Source organism: Juglans microcarpa x Juglans regia, chromosome 6D, assembly GCF_004785595.1.
Source record: "Juglans microcarpa x Juglans regia isolate MS1-56 chromosome 6D, Jm3101_v1.0, whole genome shotgun sequence".
In the NCBI taxonomy this organism is placed as follows: domain Eukaryota; kingdom Viridiplantae; phylum Streptophyta; class Magnoliopsida; order Fagales; family Juglandaceae; genus Juglans; species Juglans microcarpa x Juglans regia.
This window is the reverse complement of record NC_054604.1, coordinates 24,745,153-24,769,465: the sequence shown is the minus strand read 5'-3', so window position 1 is coordinate 24,769,465 and position 24,313 is coordinate 24,745,153. Positions and strand designations below refer to the sequence as shown.

At 36.6% G+C, this 24,313-nt stretch overlaps 1 protein-coding gene across 1 annotated transcript; it reads right to left on the bottom strand.

Annotated features, from left to right (window-relative positions):
* Positions 1–3,724: 3,724 nt before the first annotated feature.
* On the bottom strand, positions 3,725–20,170 carry LOC121234351 (probable ADP-ribosylation factor GTPase-activating protein AGD8). The gene is made up of 7 exons (XM_041130264.1): positions 19,948–20,170; positions 19,692–19,810; positions 6,840–7,269; positions 6,456–6,713; positions 4,844–4,969; positions 4,272–4,367; positions 3,725–4,091 (listed from the first exon to the last, which is right to left on the bottom strand). The coding sequence occupies exons 1-7, from the start codon at positions 20,014–20,016 to the stop codon at positions 3,984–3,986; spliced, it is 1,206 nt and encodes a 401-aa protein (XP_040986198.1). The 5' UTR covers positions 20,017–20,170; the 3' UTR covers positions 3,725–3,983.
* Between the last annotated feature and the right edge of the window lie 4,143 nt (positions 20,171–24,313).

The following is a 24,313-nucleotide window of genomic DNA, read 5'->3' as shown; positions in this document are numbered from 1 at the left end:
ATTCTTTTTGGTATTTCCACCTTCCCACCAAATTTTTGGGACTTATTTTTTGGTTGGTAGTGACCGACATAAATTAATTAAGATTTTTAATATTTCTTAGGCATATATAAATTTATTCAAGCAATTATAAATTTTATAGAGTTAACTCGCTTTGGCTTGTTTTCATAGTAAAGTTCTCCCAACTCATTTTATCTCAATATTCAAACATCACAAATATAAATATTTTTATGATTTAATTTTTTCATCTAATTATTATAATTTTTTTAAATTTTTAAATAAAATACAAAAAATAATTCAACATTTTCAAATCATAAAATAAAAATTAAATAAAAAAATAATATTCTAATAATATTTATACTTTATAATATTTTTATTCAACTTTTTAAGTTTTTTCTCATTTTTCAAAATCTCATCAAACATATTAACACAAATCATTTCATTACTATTTATAAATAATTTCACTATTATTTACAAATCATCTCATTTCATCTCATTTTACTATCCAAGCCAGACCTTAATTAGATTTTAAACTTTGGACAAGAGATCTTGATAGCATTAGCAATAGATTCCTTAAATTTGTAGTTCAAATTTAGCTGGAAATGCTATCTTGACTAATTTATGACATTATGCAATGCACTTCTTAGATATCACACATTGAATTATGTAATGGTTTGAGTAAACCATTAACATATCCAATTGTCATCTTTATTATTTCATCTAAACGTATTTTTATTTATAGTAATTTATTTTTTAATAATTATAGTCTTTATTTCAATCATTGAGACGTCACTATGCTACATTCAACCGAAGTGAACGAAACAATGATGATTTTTAAGGGCTCGTTTGTTTTCAGAGATGAGATGAGATTAAAGTTAAAAAGTTGAATAAAATATTGTTAAAATATATTTTTTAATATTATTTTTGTTTTGAGATTTGAAAAAGTTGAATTATTTATTTTATTTTGTGTAGAGATTTGAGAAAGTTGTAATGATGAAGTGAGATGAGATGTTTCCTGAAAACAAACAATTTTTAAGTGTTGCAAACACAGAAAAATATTCTCTAAAGTTGAATTTGGTTGATTTTGGAAGTGATAAAATCAACCAATGAAAAGAAAATCATTGTAATTTTAAAAACTAAATTCTGGTAGATAAATAAGAAAAGAAAATCATAAAATTGTATTCATTGAAATATATGAAAATAAATTAATACAGTATCCAACAAATTTGATGGACACTGTAGCTGGAGTTAAAAAAACTACAGTTTAGCTGATATTTACATAATCTCGGGGTACTAAGGTACTTTTGTGATAATGTTGTTTAAAGCATTCTCAATAACTTATGTATTATACAAGAAAAGAGTTCCATCCAATTATGTAACAGAAAATTTAAAATACAATTTGCTATAATAACCCGCTATATGTTCATTATGTAAACATTTTTTTATTATTTATATTTCATTTACTCGTTCATTTTCTTTTACTTTGATTTTCACTATGTAAAATTCTTTTTATTGTTCATCCTTTAAAGCACCTATATTTCATTTTCTTCTAAAAAAATATATTGAAAATATTATTTATCCAATTTCTTCTAAAATGAATTTTTAATATGGATTCTATTTTTTGTTTTAAATGTCTACGTGGATTTTAAACGCTATAGAGTTGCATAAATTATTTGCCTCTTGTAAATATGATACTTTACATCACACGTGTTCACCTCGTGTTTTTAAAATGATTGTGTAGTGTACGAAAATTTTCAATATACATCCTGTTCTTGAAACATACTTTCTTAAATAATTTTTTTTACATACAACAACTAATATTAGTATTTTCTTAATTATTAGTTTTAATATTTTGTGAAACTGGTTGCAGACCCATGCGATGAGTAAAAGTAATATAAGATATCTAATTAAAAATAATATATATAAATGGTATTTTTAATAGATTTGGTTTCAAAATGTTTTAAAAATTATACAATGTTTTACATTCATTTTGTATCATTTATGCACTAAAAATAAAAAATAATTATTTTTTAGAGCAGTCCCAATAATTTTTGTATCCTATTCTTTAAAATATGTCACCAAAACCAACTTTTTCTATTTTAGGTAATGAATTTTACAATACATCATACATCAGCTTATCTATTATTCATTTATATCATTTAAATATTATTTATGTCTTCTTTCTTTCTTTATTTTAAATATTTTTCTAATTACCATTAAAATTTTAATATTCTTGGATATTTTAGTATTTCTCATACATTCTAATAATATTATAAAATTTTCACGTTTTATAAATAAAAGTGTAAACTTGAGAATAAAGAAAGATTATGAAAAATAATGATATAATAAGAAAATGCTTACATAGATGAATAGTGCATAAATGATATATTTTATATTGATTATACATAATCCAATGGAAGCCTTATTTTGACATATTCTCCTATATTTTACAAAAAAAAACGAAAAATAGAGTAGCCATTGAGAGTGCTCTAAGAACTCATATTTGTGAATCTATGTTTTCCTGCATTATTATCAAAGAATAAGGCTAGTCATGTCTCTATACTCTTTCTAGGTTTCATTTTTACCTTATTTCGAAAATTAAAATACTAATAACTTGAGAGTCTATGATGTGACTTTATTAGAAAAATTTTCATTTAATAATAATAATATAATAAGACATTGGACCACTTAGCTTCATAGGAGTAAAGTTCCATACTTGGAAATTAGAAAATTATGAGATATACACGTAATTTTAAATTACTAGTTTAACTTATATAGATATATCATAAAAGAAATGTTACTTGTTATTCTTTTAATCATCATCTTTTCATCATTTCCTTACCTGACTTGAAGTGATTAAAAAATATTTATTATTTTTTACTTATCTATCAATAATTCGATGCCACGTAGATAATTATAAAAAATAAATAAAAAATAACATATTTCTAAAATAAAAGTACAATTTCGTGAATGATCGAGAAAACAATCATGCAAAACTAGGCTAAAAGGACACACGTCCTGAGACATTCCTAGTTTGTTTTTATAGATGAAATGAGATGAATTGAGATAAAAGTTAAAAATTAAATAAAATATCGTTAAAATATATTTTTTTAATATTATTTTTATTTTGAGATTTGAAAAGGTTGAAATGTTTATTTTATTTTATATGAAAATTTAAAAAATTTGTAATAATTAAATAAGATAAGATAAGAATTTTTGTAAAAACAAATGAGGCCTTAAAGTAACAATAGTTGACCTTGAACTTATAGCTAAGTTACATTTTATGTTCATAAGCACCTTATGAACTTGTTCGCAAACTATTTAATTTTTACAAAATAAATTATTTAAATTAGAAAAATGATTTTTTTTTTATCATATTTGTTTAATTACTATTATACTCAACATAGAGAAATGATTTTGTTTATTTACATTATTGCTTGTGATGCGCTTTGTGAGATCAAGAAGAGCTTCTCAGCCAATTTGAATTTGGTGTACTAAACTCTATTGGGTGGTTCCAATTGGAAGGCTCCAATCCTAAACTTCTTTAGTGCAGTCCAATCGATTTGATGGATTTCAGAGCGTCTCAAATTCCCATTTATTTATTTTCCTTAAATCAAAGACTGCATAAGAGAAGAAAAGCCAAAAGATTATTTTTCCAACTTATGTATATTGTCTCGATTCAAAAACACTAGGCAAGACTTGTAAAACTTCTTATACAGAGAGCAGGAAAGTTAACTGAGGTTTGCATTCAAGATTAGAAAACAAAAGCTTAGACACAGTCAGTCTCAAAATACATGCACTAACAATATAAAAGCACCAGAGCATGTCACAAGCCTGGAGAGTCCTAACATCTTATTGTCTTCTGAAAATTTTTACAATGAATGCGTTTCACATTCACATTCACATTCACATTCACTAGACATTTGGTTGGTACGGTAATAAACTCCTCAACTTTTTTTTTTGTTTCCACCATAAAAATATTAGTATCATAGGATTCTGTCTTGAAGATCTGTTATTAAATTGGATGCCAGTGAACTGAGTTTCTTCCCGGTCTCTCCCGCAATGTTTTTAAGGTTGGAAATATCCTGTTGTGCCTGGAGGGAGGGAAGGGGGGAGCCACATCAGTGTCATTCAAAAAGTATCACAGCAATCCGAGATGAAAAGAGAAAACCTAAATGTAAAGGATGACATCGTGAACGTTCCGGTGAATCTCTGAAGCTGATCAAGAATAATGCAAGTAAACTGTGAAAACTGCAGTGAGTTGCTAGGCCTACCTGGAAAGAGAGTCGATTGATGAGGTCATTAGTAAGATCAATGGAATGATCTGTGCTGTCACCGAAAAGATCAGAACTGGAAATGGCAGTTGAACCCTGCAATTAACAAGAAAACAATTAATACAAAATCCAGAATCCCCTATATAGCTTCCTAGTGGGCTAAACCCAATTTCATAGGAAAAAATTCTAATTACATATTCTCAACCATTTTCATAACAAAAAGTTCCATGCATTAAATCAATTACTTCATATCAGGATAGTTCATCAAAGCAGGTTAAAATGGCAAAGCAGATCAATTTATCATCAGTAGTTCATCCTTTCCCGAGTCATGTTATTAAGAAGCAATTTCTTTGCATAACCACAAAAAGTTAGCTTCATCAAAACTAAGTAATATGTTTCTCTATTTTATTTTTTTATACATATTCCCTCAATATGGGAGGGAACAAGGACAGGATATATAAACATATAATGCAAAAACCCAAAACAAGATTAAACATTCAAAAATCTAAAAGATTCCCCTAAGTCCCAATTCAGAAGATAATATTTAAGTATGTCTTGGTAAGGACACGCACTGAGAACTTCTGCAAAGATGCTTGAGCATCTACGTCAGTAGCTTTGTTCTGATCCCCAAAGAATTGGGCAGATGAAATAGATTTCGCATTTGAGAACTTCTTCCTTGCTTCATCAGTTTCCTGAATCTAAGGACAATAGTAGTGTAAGAGAATAAATAATTAAGAAGGGATAAACAAGGATATATGCATGCCTCAAGTAATGGAGAGGATTAAATCGATACTATCCAATTCAAGTGAAATGAAGATGATTCATATCTTAAAAAGTAACCCATTTTAGAGGATATATATATTAGCTTGTCGTTCAAAATAAAATGAAGTTTGTGATGATGCCCAAAGAGTTGCACACAGCGATAGAGAAAATGAAAACCCTACTTCCATATATTCGACATACTACATTCCATACCAACAAATTTCACTGAAGATGCGAGTAAATTAGTGCAACCAAATACAAATAACATCACAAAACTAGATATGTCTTGATGCTGGACTGAGTTTTTAGTTTCTTTTTTTTAAAGTAATGCTGCACTGAGTTTTATTTAGACTTTACAACTTCCATCAAATGAGCGAAACATCCAATATAACAAACCGACTCAGCTACCAAATAACTAAGGACTCTATCCCATAGAAATTGTTGAGCTGACACCAATAATGTGGTCATTGGACATTCATACAAACAATAATTGGACATCTCTTTGGTATAGATTTAGTTTCAGACACTCATTCATGGACATGGATCTTACTGTGGATACATTCAGACACTGACTTGTCCTACTTCCATATATTCGACATACTACATTCCATACCAACAAATTTCACTGAAGATGGAGTAAATTAGTGCAACCAAATACAAATAACATCACAAAACTAGATATGTCTTGATGCTGGACTGAGTTTTTAGTTTCTTTTTTTTTTTAAAGTAATGCTGCACTGAGTTTTATTTAGACTTTACAACTTCCATCAAATGATCGAAACATCCAATATAACAAACCAACTCAGCTACCAAGTAACTAAGGACTCTTTCCCATAGAAATTGTTGAGCTGACACCAATAATGTGGTCATTGGACATTCATACAAACAACAATTGGACATCTCTTTGGTATAGATTTAGTTTCAGACACTCATTCATGGACATGGATCTTACTGTGGATACATTCAGACACTGACTTGTCCTATTTGGTAATGAAGGCCAACTTCATAGCATAAAAGAAAATTTCTAACGACTTTTAAACATGTAAAAAGCAAAATTAACCACATTTATGAACATAAAAATTAAGAAGTAATGATAACATAGATAGTCAGGAACATATAATGTAGATATGTGCTTCTTTATCTCTGGGTTTAAGGGAAAAAAAGGGGGCAGCCTGCATGCGCTAAAAGTATAGTGCCATAGTCTTTCTGTATAGTTAGGTTGGCGTAACTTTAGTGTCTAAGATGGCACTGGTCTGAATCTTTGCATCATAACCTATCTAAAAACTGGGCCTAGAAACCTTTCTTCACAGTTACTGTTCTTAACTTCTTGATTAAAATTATGTCAAGCAGATGAGCATGATGCACACATAAGTAATGATAACCACAGAAAAGTTTCATATATAGCATGCTTATGTAGCATACTTGCACTTTTGAGGAATTTGAGCCAGCTTTCTTTGGAAAACCGCTGTCCATTCCAAAATCTGTAAAGAAGCTTGAAGACTTTGGTGGAGATACATGGCTGATCATGTGAGGCCCACTGGAGCTATTCTCAGCAGATTGGACATTTTCAAGATATTCAAAGCGCGATGCAAAAGATGAGCCAGCTGTTGGAGTGCTATTTGTGGAGGAAACTGGAATAGCTGGTTCCTCAGGCTTCTGATCATAGAGACTTTCGCTTGACTGCATTTGAAAGAGAATATTTTATTAACAGAAAAGCATTTTAATTAATCTAGGATGATCAGGAAGAAGAAACCAGACCACAAAATACTTCTAAGGCTGTTCACAGAGGCACAACAATACATCTACCTTCGTAGTAAGCTTTCTAGCACCAAGCCCAGTCTTCCCAATTTTCTTTGCACCGAGAGGCTTCTTAACAGTACTGGTAGCAACTGCATGAGGAGCTTTAGGCAAGGCAGATATATCGGGTACATCTTGCCTTGATAAAGCGTTCTCTTTCGGAGCTTCACTTGTCTTGACATCAGGGAGTCCATAAGCAGCTTGTGTTGACTGAGAAGAAACAGGTGATGATGGTAAACCTGTCTCTTCTGCCAAACTTTTAGCAACTTCCTTTGAAAGGATTTGCCTATATAAGTCGGCAGCTCTTGATGTATATTTAGCTTCAATTTTGCCCCCATCAGTCCATCCATGCTGCTTAAAGAAAACCTGTGCACGATTGTTTCCCCCAAAAGTCATCATTTTCAGCTGCTCAGGAGTCCATGAGTCTAAGTTTGTAGACCTTCATGACAAACAAACAAATATTTTTTTTTTGATAAGTAAGAGATTAATATTATATATATGAATGAAATAGGCATAGCCTATGTACACAAGAAGTATACAGAAGAACACCTAAATACATTCTACGTGTGATAAATTAGAGACAAGAAATCATGAACATTGCCCCCCTGCAATACAATAGCGGAAAACCAAGACAATAAAGTGTGGAACAAAAAATTCTTCAACTCAGCCAATGTGCGTTCCTTGTCTTCAAAGCAGCGCACATTCCTTTCCGTCCAAATACACCACATGATGCACAACGGAATTATCTTCCACACCATTGCCACTTGATGACAGCCTTGCATCTTCCTCCAACAACCCAACAGCTCCACCACCCTCATAGGCATAACCCAGGTAACATCAACCCTTTGAAAGATCTCATCCCACAACGCCCTTGCTACCTCACAATGTAGTAAGAGATGGTTCACCAATTCTCCATTCTTTTTACACATGTAACACCAATCCATGACTACACATCCTCTTTTCCTCAAATTGTCCGTGGTCAAGATCTTCCCAACGGCGGCACTCCAAACAAAGAAGGCTACTCTAGAAGGCACACGAGACCTCCAAATATTCTTCCAGGGAAACGGAGTATGATCTTGTGTTGTCAAGATGTTATAATATGCCTTCACTGTGCATAACTTGTGATTGTTAGACCTCCACTTCCATCGATCACGCTGTGCTATAGGGGTCCCTGTAGAATATAGTGAGCTGAAAAATTCTGCAACAATAGATACTTTCCAATCATGGAAATCCCTACTAAAGAGAATGTTCCACTGATATGAGCCATGAGAAAATAACCACACATCCGCCACTGACGCCTCCTTGTTAACTGCAATACGATATAGAGCCGGAAAAGCCATTTCCAAAGTTTGATCTCCACACCACCTGTCCCGCCAAAAACTTATTCGATTGCCCTCACCAATTACAAAACGGATTTGATTTGCAAAGCATGGCCACCTCTTCCTTATAAACCTTCCATAAACCCACACCATACCCCCATCTCACTTCGTTGGAACACCAACCACCCCTCGACACCATATCTAGCGTCAACAATTTCCTTCCACAATGATCCCTCCTTCAAGTGATATCTCCAAAGCCATTTTCCCAATAGAGCTTTATTAAAAGTCTTCAAGTTACATACTCCCAATCCCCCATTCACAACTGAGGCACAAACTGTTTTCCATCTAACCAGATGAAATTTCTTCTCCCCCCCCCCCATGCCTCCCCATAAAAATGCCCTAAAAAGTTTCTCCATCCTATTTGCCACCCCTGCAGGCATAGGAAACAAAGATAAAAAATATGTAGGGAGGTTAGTGAGAGTACTCTTAATAAGAGTGAGACGACCCACTTTTGATAAATACACCCGTTTCCAACCAGCCAACCTTTTCTCTATCTTCTCCACCACCCCATCCTATATAGCTCTATTCTTAAAAGTTGCTCCCAACGGAAGGCCCAGATATTTCATTGGGAAAGAAGACACCTTACATTCCAGAAGGCTTGCTAAACTGAGTATATTAGGAACCGCACCCACAGAAACCATCTTAGACTTATCCAGATTCACCTTGAGCCCTGACACTGCTTCGAAGCAAAGTAACAATGCTCGTAGCGTTTGAATTTGGCTATTATCCGCTTCGCAAAAGACTAAAGTATCATCTGCAAAAAGAAGATGTGAGATGATAGTAGGGCCACCAAAGCCATTACCCACCTGAAAACAAGCTAAAAACCCTCCCCCAACAGTAGCCTGCACCATCCTACTTAGAGCCTCCATAACTATAACAAATAACAGTGGAGATAGAGGATCTCCCTGCTGCAATTCCCGTGAGCTATCAAAAAAACCAGCAGGTGTGCCGTTGACTAGAACTGAGAATCGGGCTGTGGAAATACAATGGCGCATCCATGAAATCCACCTAACCCCAAAGCCACATCTCTCAAGCAAGTATAGGAGAAATTCCCAGTTCACATGATCATACGCCTTCTCCATGTCAAGCTTACAAAGAAAACCTGAGCCTCCCTCCCGAAGTCTGTGGTCCAAGTACTCATTTGCAATGAGTACCGAATCAAGAATTTGTCTCCCCCAAATAAATGCGTTCTGAGACTTGGAAATGATATGCTCCAACACCGGGCTAAGCCGGTTAGCCAAGGCCTTGGCAATAATCTTATACATGCTACTAACCAGACTTATTGGACGAAAGTCCTCAATAGTTGAAGCCCCGTGTTTCTTAGGGATGAGAGCAATGAAGGTCGCATTGAGGGATTTTTCAAACTTTTGGAAAGAATGAAATTCACTAAAAACCTGCATTACATCACCTTGCACAATATCCCAACAAGTTTGAAAGAAACCCATTGAGAAACCATCCGGACCTGGTGCTTTATCCTTAGCCATACCAGAGATGACCTTGTAAATCTCTTCTTCCGCAAAAGGTCTCTCTAGATCACACGCCCTCTGTGAGTCAATTGCCTCAAAAGGCAAGGCATCAAGCTTTGGCCTCCAAGAAGCCGATTCTGTGAGAAGGGTCTCATAATAGTGTACTATATGGTTTTCTAGCTCGGGAGGAGAAGAAATCACCTGAGAGCCTAACTGAAGCGACTCAATAGCATTGTTACGCCGGTGTGAATTAGCCACTTTGTGAAAGAACTTAGTGCACCTATCACCTTCTTTCAACCAAAGGGCCCTAGATTTTTTACGCCATGAGATCTTCTCTGACAACAGAACTCTTTCCAAGTTTGCCATAACCATGCCCTTCCTCAAAACCACCTCCTCCGAGGTATCTCCCACTAATCCTTTGCCCTCTATCTCTTGCAATTCCTCCAACAGTGCAGACTTCTGATCATCAACATGCCAAAAACTTATAAGTTTCACTTCTTCAGGTCTTGTTTCAACGCCTTTAACTTGCCTGCAAGAATGAAACTTGGAGTACCAATGAACTGATATGATGACCACCAAGCCTCACCTTCTCTAAAAACCCATCTGCTAATAACCACATGTTTTCGAACTTGAAATACCGGCGACCCCTATGAATACCCCCACAGTCTAAAAGAATAGGGAAGTGATCTGAGCTGACTCGAGCTAACCGTTTCTGGCTTACTTCCGGATAGTGGGCTTCCCACGAGGGAGAGACGAGGAATCTATCCAATCTCGACCAAACCCTCCCGTTTGACCAAGTGTACTCTCCCCCTACCAGGGGGAGATCCATGAGGTCCAAATCAAAGATAAACTCGAAAAATTCCTCCATAGCCACAGAATTTCGATAATGCCCTGATCGTTCGCTAGGAAAGCGCGTAATGTTAAAGTCACCCCCCAAACACCACGGCACTTCCCATAGTGAGTGTAAGCCCGCCAACTCCTCCCACAACCTTCTCCTATCCCTATCCACGTTAGGACCATAGGAACCTGCAAATGCCCATTCTCATCCATCAACCACATTTTTAAACAAAGTCGCAACCGATAAATCTCTAATACACTCCTCAATCACCTCAACCACTCTTTTATCCAACATTAGTAGACCTCCACCTGAAGCTCCCAAAGAAGCCAAATAAGCCCAACCCACATGCGAGCAACCCCATAAACTTCGCACATTTCTTCTATCAAAGAATTGCAACTTTGTTTCTTGAAAACAAACCACATCACCCTTCCACATCCGCAATAAAGATTTGATACGAAGGCGTTTATTGCGATCATTGAGCCCCCGTACATTCCATGATAAGATCTTAGGCTTCATAGAAACCTAGATTGCCCCTCCCTTTCGATCTATCCCTACCTCCACTCCCTTCTTTCACATCATAGTTAATAGAACAAGTTAGCCGTCTAAGTTCCCTATCCTACTTTGAAGCTGATTTCGAATGGCTAGCTTTGAGTGCTACAAGAAGGGCTTTGAATTGTTCTTCATAACCTCCAAAAGAAATCCTTATAACAGCTTGAATTTCCTCTACCTTCTTGGAAACCCAATTTGACGGGCAACTCCCGTACTTAGAGCTGGGAGGGAGTGTACACAAAGGAGTTAGAAAAACCCCCACCTCACCAGGACTATCAGAGGAAAATAAGGCCAGTTCCGAGCTACAAGTTAAGACTGGTTCACCACTGGATTCGACCAAATTTAATTGGTTCACCACTGGTGCATCACATAATAAAGCCAGTTTCTTTACCTCTCCAAACTCGTTCCCATCTACACACGGTAAAATGCCTATTGAAGACCCCTGTAACAAAACTTCGTGCTTCGGCAGCTCTGATAGTGAAGGCAACGCATCAGGGCCTTCCCCCTCCACGCGCGACTGGGTCTGTGTAATCGACAGCCCACGCGGCGGCGACGGGAGGTCATCACAAGAAGACCCATCCTCTATCGACACCTCTACCAACTCACCAATCTCAGTGTCAGAGTGTATTGATTGTGCAAACTCACCATGGTGGTCGACGGTGACCGGCGGGAGTTTCTGTGTCGGTGTGAAGTCCGGCAAGACCCATATCGGCGCCGCAGGAGGAGGGCACACTATCTGGATCACCTCTACCAACTCGCCAACCTCTGTGCCGGAGTGTAATGGCTGTTCAGACTCATCGTGGTGGTCGACGGTGACCGGCGAACGTTTCTGTGCCGATGAGGATTCCGGCAGGATACATATCGGCGCCGCAGGAGGGCACACTGTCTGGACCGAAATACCAGTCTGCACCCGAGACATGGCCCAAGATTTCTTTGGGCTAGACTCCTGCCAGACTTTGTTTGGGCCCAACTCTTGACCTGGCCCAAGGCCCTTTACAAACCCAGCCTGCACCGAGTAAACCTTCCCCACCCTTGAGCCCATCGCTTCTTTTCCTTTAACACAGCGTTTTAGGCAAAGAATATCTTCCAGAAGAAAGCCAACTTTCTCCTCCATATCAACCAACGCCCGTAACAATTTTTCCTCATTTAGCCCCAACAACTCTCTGCCATCTCCCTCCTTTCTACGCACGATCTCTGAGCTGGACACGTCTGGCACCACTGCACTTACGCGAGGCAGTACCTTCTGCACCACCTCACGGTACGACCGTGAACCAACAACCGTCGACGATGGAGCACCACCATCTTCCTTGTGACCCTTCAGCTTGCCTGCCTGAGAAGACCACAGAACACAAGCCCCTCTGTTTCTCCCACTCCAAACAGAGGATGAAAGAGTAAGCTCCTTAATAGTGTCTCCAAATTTCCTCCACCCTTCACCCTTCCTCCCTTCCGGTACCACTATCATACCCCTCCTCTTATCATGCCCAAACTCCGAAAGGGAGAAGAAGCTGCCATTGTAGTTGCATCCCCTCTGCACCATTAACACTGAGTTTCCTTTTCTACGTGTTATTAGAAAGTCAGGAGAAACCAAAGACGCAGCACATTCCTTCACCATAAAGCCCTACCAACCCAACGCTTCATGATCCAAGGATACATATTTCACCACACGACGGCTACTCTTAGTGATACTCCACCACCTATCATTCTCCTTCCTAAACGAAAAAAGCTTCTGTTCAATGAAAACATCTCTGCACATTCCCATCAAAACCAACAAAAAAAAAAAAAAAACACCAACTCGATAATCACCAAACTGGACTACACATCAAACTAGACTACATGCTAATCACCACCAAAAAATATAGCCATTGACAACCCACCTCCAAGAGCAAAAACCAAAGAAACGAAAAATGTACGGAGAGAAAATATTTTAAGAGAGAGAAAATATTACACTCGGTACATCTACAAAACAAACAATTTCATTAAGTCTTAACTATATTTTCCTATTTTTAGGAAAAAAAATAAGCCAATAGAAAAAGGGTGCACAAGAAAGAATATGCCCTAGTGACAAGCCTAACAGCTCCCACAATGTTCCATTCAACTCTGGTAGTAGAAATGGTTTGCAAGTGTACATGTAAAATGTAACAAGGACCACCTAGAAATTGACAACCTTGCTTTCACGCCAGAGTAAAGTACCCCTAATTGTACAAATGCAACATAATTACCCCAAATACACTGTATGTATACAAGAGAACACATAATTAAACATAACAAAATACAATCAAATCATGAAAACTCAGCCCATTAAAATCTATTGCGGTTCCCGAAGAAATATAGAGTATTGAAGAAGGTTTTAAATTTTTCCATCGTTAGGTTAAAAACCTCAAAATTTCTACCATTCATTTCCCTTAAAATATATCACACCAGACAGATAGGGAGTCATCTTCCATACTACTACAATTTGAGAGATTCCATATAACCCTCTCCAGTTTGCAAAGAGATCTACCATCCTTCTAAGCATAATTGAAGTCATCCCAACTCTACTAAAGAAGTCATTCCACAGGGCTCTAACAACCTTACAATGTAGTAAAAAGTGGTCTATAGATTCCTTAACCTTACAAGAGAAGAAAATGGGTGGCTTGGAGTAAAATTTGTTTGCCAGTGGAGGAGGGAGGTTTGGGAATTAGAAAATTATCTGAAGTGCAATCTTTTTTATTCATGAAATTTGCTTGGAAATTGCTAGTTGGAAAATCGTTATGGGCCGAGTTTTTTAGGAAAAAATATGTTGGTGAGGCGCATCCGAGGTCTGTTCCGCAAAGGGGTTCCAGATTTTGGAGAGGCGTCCTTTCTATGCTCCCCGTGGTGATGGAGAACACAAAAATGTTGGTTCGGTGTGGGGACATAAACTTTTGGTATGATAATTGGATGGGTGATGGTGCCTTGGCTGAGGTTCTTGAAGTGAGAGGGGATCCTTCTCTGAAGGTTAAAGAGATTTGTGCAAATTCAGGATGGAATGTATCTAGGTTGGCGGCTATTGTTCTAATGGAAATTGTGAATAAAATTTTGGCTTACCCTGTAAAGCTGAAAAATGGTAGTGATATTCTGGTATGGAAGCCGAATACGGAAGGAACTTTCACTACAAAATCGGCCTGGGAGTTGATTCGGCAAAAGGGTATTTCTTGTATTTGGAAGAAGTGGCTTTGGCATAAGTATGTTCCTACGAAGATGTCTTTTGTTTGTTGGAGAGCTCAGAAACAAGCTTTACCGGTGGATGATTTAATTAGGAAGCTCGGCATCTCTCTAGCGTCTAAGTGTATTTGTTGTACAGCTTCGCAACAAGAAACGATTGATCACGCTTTGGGCGAAGGTGATTTAGCAAGAAATGTTTGGAATTATTTTGCAGCTATTTTTGGTATTAGATTACCCGCAGGTGAGATCTTGGCAGGGGATTATGAATATCTGGTGGCTTCGTGCTTCAAAGTCGTCCCAAGCTGGTCTGAGCAGAGGTATCATTCCGATTTTAATTACCTGGGCTCTTTGGAAGTCAAGGTGCGAAGCTCGTATGGAGGATCAAGCGCCGAACTGTGGTGCTGTGATTTGGACTGTGAAAGCTGCGTTGCTTGATATCTCAACTCAATTTGGCCGGCTTAAAAAGCTATCTAGTAAGGATAAAATTATTCTGAAGGAGCTGAACTGTCTGTTGGTGACGTTGACTACAACTATTCCTAAAATTAACTGGTCGAGACCGAATTGTGGTGGCTTCAAACTCAATGTGGATGGAGGGTCGAATGGTAATCCGGGACCTGCAGGTTTGGGGGGGGGGGGGGGGGGCATTATTAGGGATGAGGATGGATTGGTTGTGGCAGGTTTTGCACACTCATATGGTGTTTTGACTAATACAATGGCTGAGGGACGTGCTTTACTGGATGGTTTACGTATGGTTCATCAGCTGGGCATTACAAATGTGTGGGTGGAGTCGGATTCTACAGTTGTGGTGAATGGATCGAGGCGGGTGCTTGCAACTTTTGGTATATGTGGGATTTTTGGGAAGACATTCAATCACTGTTTCAGTCTCTTAATTGCCAAATTTGTCACATTTATAGGGAAGCCAACATGGTAGCAGATTTTTTAGCAAAGGAAGGTGCAACAGGTAAAAACTTAGATTTTGATGGAAATAATATTGGGCCGGGACGTTTGCGTGGCCTCTTGCGCATGGATTTGTGAAATTGCCTTACATTCGTAAATAAGGTGATGTTGCATGGGATGGGGATTTCTTATGTATACTGTATATGTTATTCCGTTGAGACTTGATTGTTACCATTGTATTCCTCCACTATAAGTGAGGTTTTTTTTTAATAAATCTGGGGAGGGGTCACTCTTGGACAGGTGATCACCGACTCTTTAAAAAAAAAAAAAAAAGATTCCTCAATCTTCCTCCGGATACAGCGCCAATCAATCATGATGATATGACGTTTCCCGAAGTTAATACATGATGAGGATATTCCCTAAGGTGGCTGTCCAAACAAAAATACCACTCTTATAGGTGCTTTGGTCTGCCAAATATATGATTTAAAAATCAAATGCCTTTAAATGACTTAAAAATATATACCGATAAAAAAATATGACCACACTAAGTTATCACAGGAGCTCTATCTTCACAGGCCCATCTTGAGGGAATGAGTCTGAGACATTTAAAAGAAAGAAAAATAAGCATGAATGATGTGGACCAAAAAGTTTGCATGACAGGAAGGAAATATAAAGAAGGAAAAACTCTAATTATCCCCCATTTCTTCTATAGATATTTACAAAATCCAGAAGATTACAAGAAAATGTTCCAAGAATCCTGTCTCTAAATACATGCTGTCAAGCTTACACCAAAGATCCTGATACTTTTGATCACAAAATGTCAGCATTCCAAGTGCACATCCATTAAGAAGGGTCAAAAGTTATTGTCTTAATAGTGACTTTTAGTTTAGGAAATTCAGAGCTTTCCAAGCGTGAAGCCAACATGAGACACCCTATTGAAACAAAAATGGTTTCAAAGATCTTATAAGCAATCTAGGGTTAAAATATATTTTTTTTACCTATTTACCTAAAAGGGACTTAAATAATTATTTTTTTTTTATTTTTTTATATATAAGTAAAAAGAAATTCTACAAAGAAATTCATATTTATGTCAAGATCCACTGTTTCTAGAGTTTTCTACAAGCTTTAGGATTGCTTCCTTTGAGTACTAAGTCAGTCAAACTTAAATAAAGTGATTTTCATGTTGAAAAGGTTTAGTTCTTATAGGAAGAAGCAATGTGCAAGAATCTTATAGATCTACGTCAATGTAGTAAAAAAATAAGATTTGATAAATTTGTTTTACAAGTAAAGACATTGCATTTTACTAATGCCTTGTTTAGATAGTCAGATAAGATGAGAAATCTATGAATAGTAGTGAGATGGTTTGTAAATAGTAGTGAGATGGTTTGAGTTAAGGTTTTCATTGAGTTTTGGGAAAGGAGAGAGAAAAAGTTGAATAAAAATATTAATATTAAAATATTGTTAGAATATAATTTTTTAATATTATTTTTGTTTTGGTATTTGAAAATATTGAATTATTTTTTGTGTTTTATATGGAATTTTGAGAAAGTTGTAATGATTAGTAATATTTAGATGAAAAGGTATGAAAGAGAAATTGCAAAGTGTTTGTGATTAGTAGTATTTGGATGTTGAGATGGGATGAGACGACACCAACTGCTTATCCAAACGGGGCCTAAAGAGCACTAGGGGATAACCCATGTACACAAAGGGAATACATAGGAGGAACATCTCATTTAAGGGAAGAATAAAAAGAATTCAGAAAAACCTTTAAGAGAATGCCTGAATTTTTTTTTTTGAAAAGTAAGAAGAATATATTAATTCACATAATTAGGCATGGCCAAAATACACATGAAGTATACAAGAGATGAAACTAATTTCAAGCTAAGCGTTGTGATAAACAGGAAGTTTACAAGAGAAGAATGCTTGGTTTAATCCTCCATAGTGGATTGCCATTGGTAACCCTTTAATGTTCAAAACCACTAATGCCTCCCTGCAAGAAGAGATTCTAAATAATTATTGGTAGAATTCCTCTAGTCAGTTTCCAACCCTTATCGACCAAAGAAACGATGGCCATCAACTAACCGACTAACACTTGTGATCAATCACTAAACCAAATCGAACCATCCCCTCGACTAGATTGACGGTTGGGTAACCAATATCCGAAACCTACTATATGAGGGAGCCACTTGTGTGAAGGTGGTGAAGGAAGAGCAAATCTGCAAGGCAATGAAGGCATGTTGGACATGTTGCACGAATCAGCAGAGTGACTCAAACTTGGTGGAGGGGATCAATGAGACTAGAGTCGAATTAGACACATCGGCATCATGCAAATCCAATGATACCTTTGTCGGGAATGGCGATAAGAGGCTTAGTGAGAGACGGGAGGAAGTTAGGGTAAGTAATTGTGATAAACTAAATAGATCAGGTCAGGTTTGTTGGGTTATTGACATGTTAAATTCCAAAAACTCAAAACATGGAACAGACCTGAAGAACTTGACCCAAATATTCTATTGAAAGCTTTGAATATGCTAACAATATTAAAAAAAAAAAAAAAAAAAAAAAAAGACCTTGTTATCATAAGTTTTTTCTAAGATCTTGTGATGTGCACTTTCAAACACACAACTATTATGATTTTCGAATTTTTGCGCCAATAAGTTTGTCACTTCATTACCATAACTCATAAATGGTTCTCAACTTACAAATGATGACACCTAGACAGCATATTAGAACCTAGGATTTAGGTTTTAAAGATGAGATATCCATAAAAGCAAAACTAAAACATGTCATGACCCAAGAAAGGCTCAAGCCGCATCTGGGCTTATATTGCCAAAAGAACTAACCAACGTTACAATTAGAGCTCTTTAGAATCATTATAAAAGGAAAGAACTTCTTCCTCCCAAGCAATGTGGGGTCTCATTCACCTCCTTCCTATTCTTAACCTGGGGTATCACATTCTCTCCCCCCTTAAATCCTTGATGACTCTGTCGAGCAATTCAATCACAAGTTGCACAGCTTAAGTCCCACAATTCCCGTTGTGTTTGGCTCTAATACCATTAGTAACCATCCAAGGAAGGCTTAAACCACAACCACATATCAGCCCATACTACAAAAGAAACTATTATAATCTATTATAATTAGATCCCATTGGCACATCATAAACGGCAAGAAATTTTCCATCACGAGCAATGTGGGATCTCATTCACCACCCTCCTATACTCAATCAGGGGTAGAAGAAAAATGGAGAGGGTTCTTGTCAATTTAAAATTTAATATTTCTTTTGTTTTTCATTTTATATATTACTCATAAAAAATTACTTATAAAAAAATCTTATGTATTATAACGAGTAACAAATTCAAACTAATGCTTCTTCAACCTCCTTTTTGTAACATGATTTGAAAAAAAATGAGGTCTTCCAACACCAACCATTGATACAAAGACACATTTTCCCAAACCAAAACATAAAAACACTCCTAATATTTGGTGAACAACAATATAAGGTCTTGTCCATGAGCTCTAACGGAAATGTTTTAAAAAAAAAAAAGGAGATTTAGTGAAGACAATTTGGCATTTCAGCAAAATACATGATTCCATGTTTAATTCACAATTAAAAAGTATGTTGTGTTAGACTAAAAATGGCCTTGTAAACATGTCAGCTATGTTCTTTTTCAGAGTTCTATTTCCTGAAGAATGTCTTGCAAGCCATCACTGTACGAAGGGATGTATAAGAATTACAATTCAAATAGTCCCCACTAATGTTTACAGAAACACGATCTGGACAAAAAAAGATGGCTGGAAAATTCTCATAATTTAATCTTGCTCCCCATCTTCAAAACCTAAGGCAATTAAAGACCCCAATAATTTTTTATTTTTATTTTTAGCTAAGGTCTAAGGAGAGTACAACCTAAACTTCTTGATCTGACATTCCCCCGTGCAGTTGCTCACAAACCTTTTTCTTTCTCCCTTTACTCTTCCCGCCGGGGGGGGGGGGGGGGGGGTGTTTAGGTTCACCATAACAAAACTTAAAAGGCATAAATTATCCCGTTCCCTTCCGTAAGTCTTATACCTTCCTTTTACATTCTAGATCCAATTTTTCTACCACATCCTTGCATTAAATTTCACCCACCATCCAAGTAGTCACAAAATCTGATCAGAAAATCTTCTTAGATATGTTGATTGCATTCCAAACATGTTTCTGAATCCACAGACAGAACTAGCCACGCCAAAGTGCATAAGCATCAAAGAATATGCGGCACGCTGAGTTATCAACATAAATCGTTGTTTCTTGCTATTTAACAGCGAATTAAGATAAAACTATGGCTAATCCCATGAATGGAAAAGTGCCAACTCCATAATTTAGAGACAAAAAAGATATACCATCTATAACTTCTGGGCATAATTATCCACAATTACGCAAATAACAGAAAAGAATGCAAGCTAATTCACAGCTGAATCAAGTTAAAAAGATAACCCCACGAACCCAATGAGCTCGTCCCACACCAAAAACAAAACAGATCTCCAAAGAATAGAAAAACCCAATTAGAACCGATACCTGACGAAGCTAATGTGGACTCCGAGGCTTCGATGCGCGGCCGAACAATCGATGCAGAGGAAGATCCCGTACGTCACGGACGCCCAAGTAGGGTTCTTTGCATTACAATCGAAACACATCTGAATCCACAAGCAAAACCCAAACGAGAAATTCAAAACCAAACATCCCATTACAGAGCCCCTCAGATATGATTCAGATCCAACCAAAAGAAACCTAAAAGAGAATAAGTTAGAAAATGAAAAACAAAAGCACAGACCTTGTTTTCCGACTTTGCTTTCAGTTTTCTGAAAAGGGCGTTCTTGTCAGGATACCCATCCGATGCCATGGCAGTCTGGCAGAGGGAGACGGACTCAGGACCCAGGGGGTGTACGAATGTTCAAATCGAACACCACCTGAAGGGAAAAGGAGAGAAATATAAGTGAAGCCGCAGATTAGTTTTATTTTATTCTTTTACTTTTTTCTTTCCTTCTGTTTTTTTCCTCCTATCCAAAACGGGGAATTTTACAAAGCGACGGAAATAACCTTCTTCACTCAAAGACCAAAGTTGCCTAAAGGGCTCCGTATCAACGGACGTCTTCGGTTTTGGAATCGGTGGTGGCTGTTGTTTCGGTTAACGCTAACGGTCTTTCTGTTAAGGTAGCGAAGCCGTACCAACCTATTAGAAAATAAAATATATATTTATATGTGTTTAAATATATAGATAAAAATGATAAATCATATATTAGTATGTTATAGGATGATAAGTAGCATTTTTCTTTATAAAAATGTTTAAAAATTAAAATAGTATTTTGTGATTTTTTTTTAAATATTTGATTATTATATTTTAATTTAAAAACTTTTATACTTTATATTTTCTATTTTGATCAATTCGATTCTTCTATCAAGCCTTTAAATACACAAACTTATTTCACAGAAAAAAATATGAACTAATTGCAATACTTTTATTATTCATTTACATTGGTTTATGATGACGCACTGATGGTGGTGATTTGTGAATAACTTGTGATATTAGAACATTAGAGAGCAAGGAGAGTATTTAATAAAACACAAAAAATAAAAATAAAAATTTAAGCAGAAGTTTTCATAACCCAAATTTTTTTGAAATCCCATTTCAAGCCCAACCTTAATAAGGCCTAAAGCCCAGCCCACATACTCCAAAAATCCTAAAAACGTTTTTCCTATCATCTCCACTCCGGCGCCCCTGATACATCTCTCGCTCATTCTCTGTGAATTTTTGCCACCAATCCAACGCCATGGCCCTGTTGTCCTTCTCGTCCACCTCTCTCTCTCTTTCTGACCATCTCTCTTCCCTTCCTCTACCTCTGTCTCTCTCTCTTCTACGCCATCCTCCCTCTTGGGTTTTTGTCTTCGCTCGTCATCGGTAAGCCATCTTTCCTCTCTCTCTCTCTCTCTCTCTCTCTCCCTCCCTCCCTCCCTCCCTCCCTCCCTTTGTTTCTTTTGTTATCACCACCGTTTGTCATTTGCCACACATCGTCCAACTAAGACTACCAGTAAGCTTTACTAATCTCCTCCCTCACTCAGCTCTGAAGCCTAAACCAATTTGGAGCTCGAAATCTTCAACCTCAGTTGTGCTCAGTTCCCCTTCGATTATCCTCATCATCACCTCGTCATGCTAGCCCTACGCTGGTGATAGTGATCTCCTCCATCTATCGGTCTCTCTGTCTATCTCAGTCTCTCAACCTCAAACCCTAAATCCATTTTTGGGTTAAAAAATACCTAATGTGCCTCCTTCCTCTAGCTACTGTTGCACGCCTTGCAACTGCTCCTTGCCAATTGAGCTCTTTGTGTGGGTGTATACGTATCATGATTCCAAGATGAGATGATGCATTATCTCAATGGAGCTTCTCTAGTCACTTGAGAGCATATAATACTGAGTGGTCTCTACTAGGTTGTCACTAGACGAAAACAAACTTGAGCAATATGGTTATGCTCTTAGGTTGAAGCTGTGACCTCTCTAATGGCAAAGGCTAAAGGACGTCATGGTAAAAAATGAGGCGTGATTCCAAGCATCGCTTATAACAAAGTCACATACATGGTCGTTACTTGTGGTGTGGTGAATGAAACTAGAGTGTGCAGATGGTTAATTTAGAGGAGACTATGATGCATACATTAATACAATGGATGTTTTGAGAAATGAGATTTTTTTTTTGGGTGTGTATCAACTTGCATGGGAATTGTGTTGAGTAAGTGAGTTTCGTTATGCAATAGCCCTTTGGATGAAATTGATTGCTATTTGGTTAAGTTTAATTTTGATTAACTATGAAATGTTAATAATCAATTTCCCTACATCAATTACTTGCATAAATTTCATTTCCATAAACACGCATTTTTTAGTGTGTCCTAGTTTCACTTACTGAAATTTTGCTAAATTTAACTGTGATAGTCTCACTATAGTCCCTTTCCTTGGAGTGATAGACTTTGACGTAGATAGACTTTGATGTAGAGGAAGAGTTTGATGGTGGTTATAAGCATGGGCATTCAGCACTGCCAAAAGATTGAGGATTGGGACTTTTCCCAACGTTGTTAAGTTGATATGTTTGAATTGTTTTGAAAAACTAGATAATTATAATTATATTTTTGCTTATGGTTGGAGACATGTGACTTTTGGATAATGTTGCAATGTGATGTATTCTTAAATTTTTTAGTACTATTATTTAGATTTAATGACTATCCATTTAATTTTTACTGTGAATTAACTATACGCTTTTAATTGAGCATGTGAGTACACACTTTGTTAGCACTACAAGCAAGGAGTGTATGATCTGTGCGGCCAATATCCAGACATCGTGGTCCTAGGCGAGACAGGGGGCCAGGTGTGCCACAAAAATTATAAGTGGAAGAGTTAAGAATTAATCTTTAACGAGGTGAATTTATATTATTATAATAATTATTTATTTATATATATATATATATATATATATATATAAATACAACTAGGGCTATGCAAACCCTCCATTAGCTCCTACTCCGGCCAACGCCCATGTCGAAGGAGAATTAATTCAGAGTTTGTATGGGCTTCAAACTCTATTTAAAAAATAAATAAATAAAATGTAAACCGCTGTCGTTTTACATCTAATAGTTTGAAACTAAGTTAACTAAACAACGTCGTTCCATTTCAAGTAGAACAACATTGTTTTGTGCACATCAAGGGTCCAAAACGCAGGACCCTCCCCTTTCTCCCCCTCACTCTTTCAAGATGCTTCTCTATCCTCTTTGGATTCCGTCAGCCATGCTGCTCTTTATTGCCATTGCCTAATGCCATCGTGAGCCTAGACCCACCGTAGACTACTTCCCGTTAGCTGTCACGACATTGTAAGGCAATTTTACCCTCATAATTTCATTTGTGTTGTTGTTTGATTTATGGTTTTTCTGACTTAGGGTGCCAAAATCGAATCTGGTTGATTGTGAATTTTATTGTATTTGTTGTTTGAATTGGGTGATTTCAATTTATAGCCTTTAAATTGGGGGATTTTGTTGTTGAAAGCTTGAAAATGCCATCCAGAAGATGTTCGACTATGACTCGAGTAAACTTCAAATAGATTGTTCGCTCGATACTCCCTTGACCTTGGCTCGAGTGAACTTCAGAAAGATTATTTGTTCGATATTTGCTCGACCTTGGATCGAGTGAACTTCAATTCATATGTCTTGATGCGAAGGCATCATCAAATCCAAGCATCGAAAAATATTATAGAGTGTAAGTCTGAGGTTGAACGTTATTTTATAAAAGATGTCAAGACACGTAGTGATACATTTTATAAATTAATTTGGTAGAAGGTTTATTAAACCAAGTTTTCAGTCATTTCCAGAATAGCCCAAGACGTGCTAGCCAATCTTATCACTATGATTGCCTCTGAGGTGGCATTTAGCATTAGAGGTCGCGTGCTGGATGCTTATTGGAGTTAATTGGCTCCGACAACCGTAGAGGCTCTCATTTGCATACAGAATTGGCTAAGTTCAACACTTATTGGTCTAGATACTGTTGATGATACTAAGAGCTATAGGCTTAAATCGAGTAATTTTATGCATTTAACCTTCATTTTTAAATAATTAATTACATATTTTTAATATTCAAATTATTTTAAGTTATAGCTTTTATGTTTTTGTAGACCTAGCTATGAACCCCAAAATAATTGAGGATGATTGAGATGATGACACCGTGGGATGGAGTCTAGACTATTCAAAATATCATTAACTTTTATGTGAGGTACTTTACTATTAGTATGATATTGGGTAAGTATATTGCAACGTCTTACTTTTTTTAATTTCAAAAACAATATAGGATGCTTGGAATTGGAATTGGAGGCTGATAGTGCTGATAATTATTTATTATAAATTGTAGCTTTTTGTTTTAGGGTTAGGGTTGGTTGTGATTGTGGTAGACTGGTGGTTAATTGTTTGGTGGTGTGATTGCAATTATGGTGGTCGGCAGGTTGTGAAATTGTGATTGTGAAAGTTGCTTAGTTGTGATTGTGGTGGTGGTTTGGTGGTTTATTGCATTTTTAATTTACATTTTGTTTTTGATTGTGAATTTTTTTCCTCTTTTGTTTTGTAATATATGTAATTTATTCATTGTATTTATGTTTTTAATTATTTTTTACAAT

Bases quoted from the DNA above. Each gene is read 5' to 3' on its own strand.
- LOC121234351 (XM_041130264.1), bottom strand. From the start codon at position 20,016: ATGGCATCGGATGGGTATCCTGACAAGAACGCCCTTTTCAGAAAACTG. The intron at 19,811-19,947 runs GTCTGTGCTTTT...TTGTGGATTCAG, and splicing joins AAGCAAAGTCGGAAAACAAG to ATGTGTTTCGATTGTAATGC. The intron at 4,368-4,843 runs GTGCGTGTCCTT...TGTTAATTGCAG, and splicing joins CATCTTTGCAGAAGTTCTCA to GGTTCAACTGCCATTTCCAG.